The sequence below is a fragment of the Pygoscelis adeliae genome, unplaced genomic scaffold (assembly GCF_000699105.1).
Source record: "Pygoscelis adeliae isolate BGI_AS28 unplaced genomic scaffold, ASM69910v1 Scaffold166, whole genome shotgun sequence".
Taxonomy (NCBI): Eukaryota; Metazoa; Chordata; class Aves; order Sphenisciformes; family Spheniscidae; genus Pygoscelis; species Pygoscelis adeliae.
In genome coordinates, this window is record NW_008825156.1 from 177,910 (window position 1) to 178,198 (window position 289).

Below are 289 nucleotides of genomic sequence, written 5' to 3' on the forward strand. Positions count from 1 at the left end.
TGTGGAAACTCCTGTGCTGACACATGCGCCGACCCAGAAAGGAGCAAGATTTGTAAAGCCCCATGTACAGATGGCTGTTTCTGTCCTCCTGGTAAGGCAGTTCACTTCTTCCAATGGGTCACACATATCAAGGGACAAAGAGGGAGGTTGTTCCCTTTCAGTTAGTGGCAATTTTTTTTCTTTAACATTTTACACTAAAACCTGTTTTAAGAAACTAAACAGTTTCTTCTAGCATAATTTAACAACTTTCTTCTTGGAAGAACCAGATCTCCAAAGAGTTCAGATCCTG

The 289-nt window shown here is 41.2% G+C and overlaps 1 protein-coding gene across 1 annotated transcript in view; it reads left to right on the forward strand.

The window, feature by feature from the left end:
* LOC103920748 (mucin-5B) overlaps positions 1-289 on the forward strand; it is a 45,484-nt gene that overhangs the window by 9,483 nt on the left and 35,712 nt on the right. The window contains exon 7 of the mRNA XM_009328588.1: positions 2-91. Coding sequence (XP_009326863.1) covers positions 2-91 — 90 coding nt within the window. The remainder of the gene's footprint in view (position 1; positions 92-289) is intronic.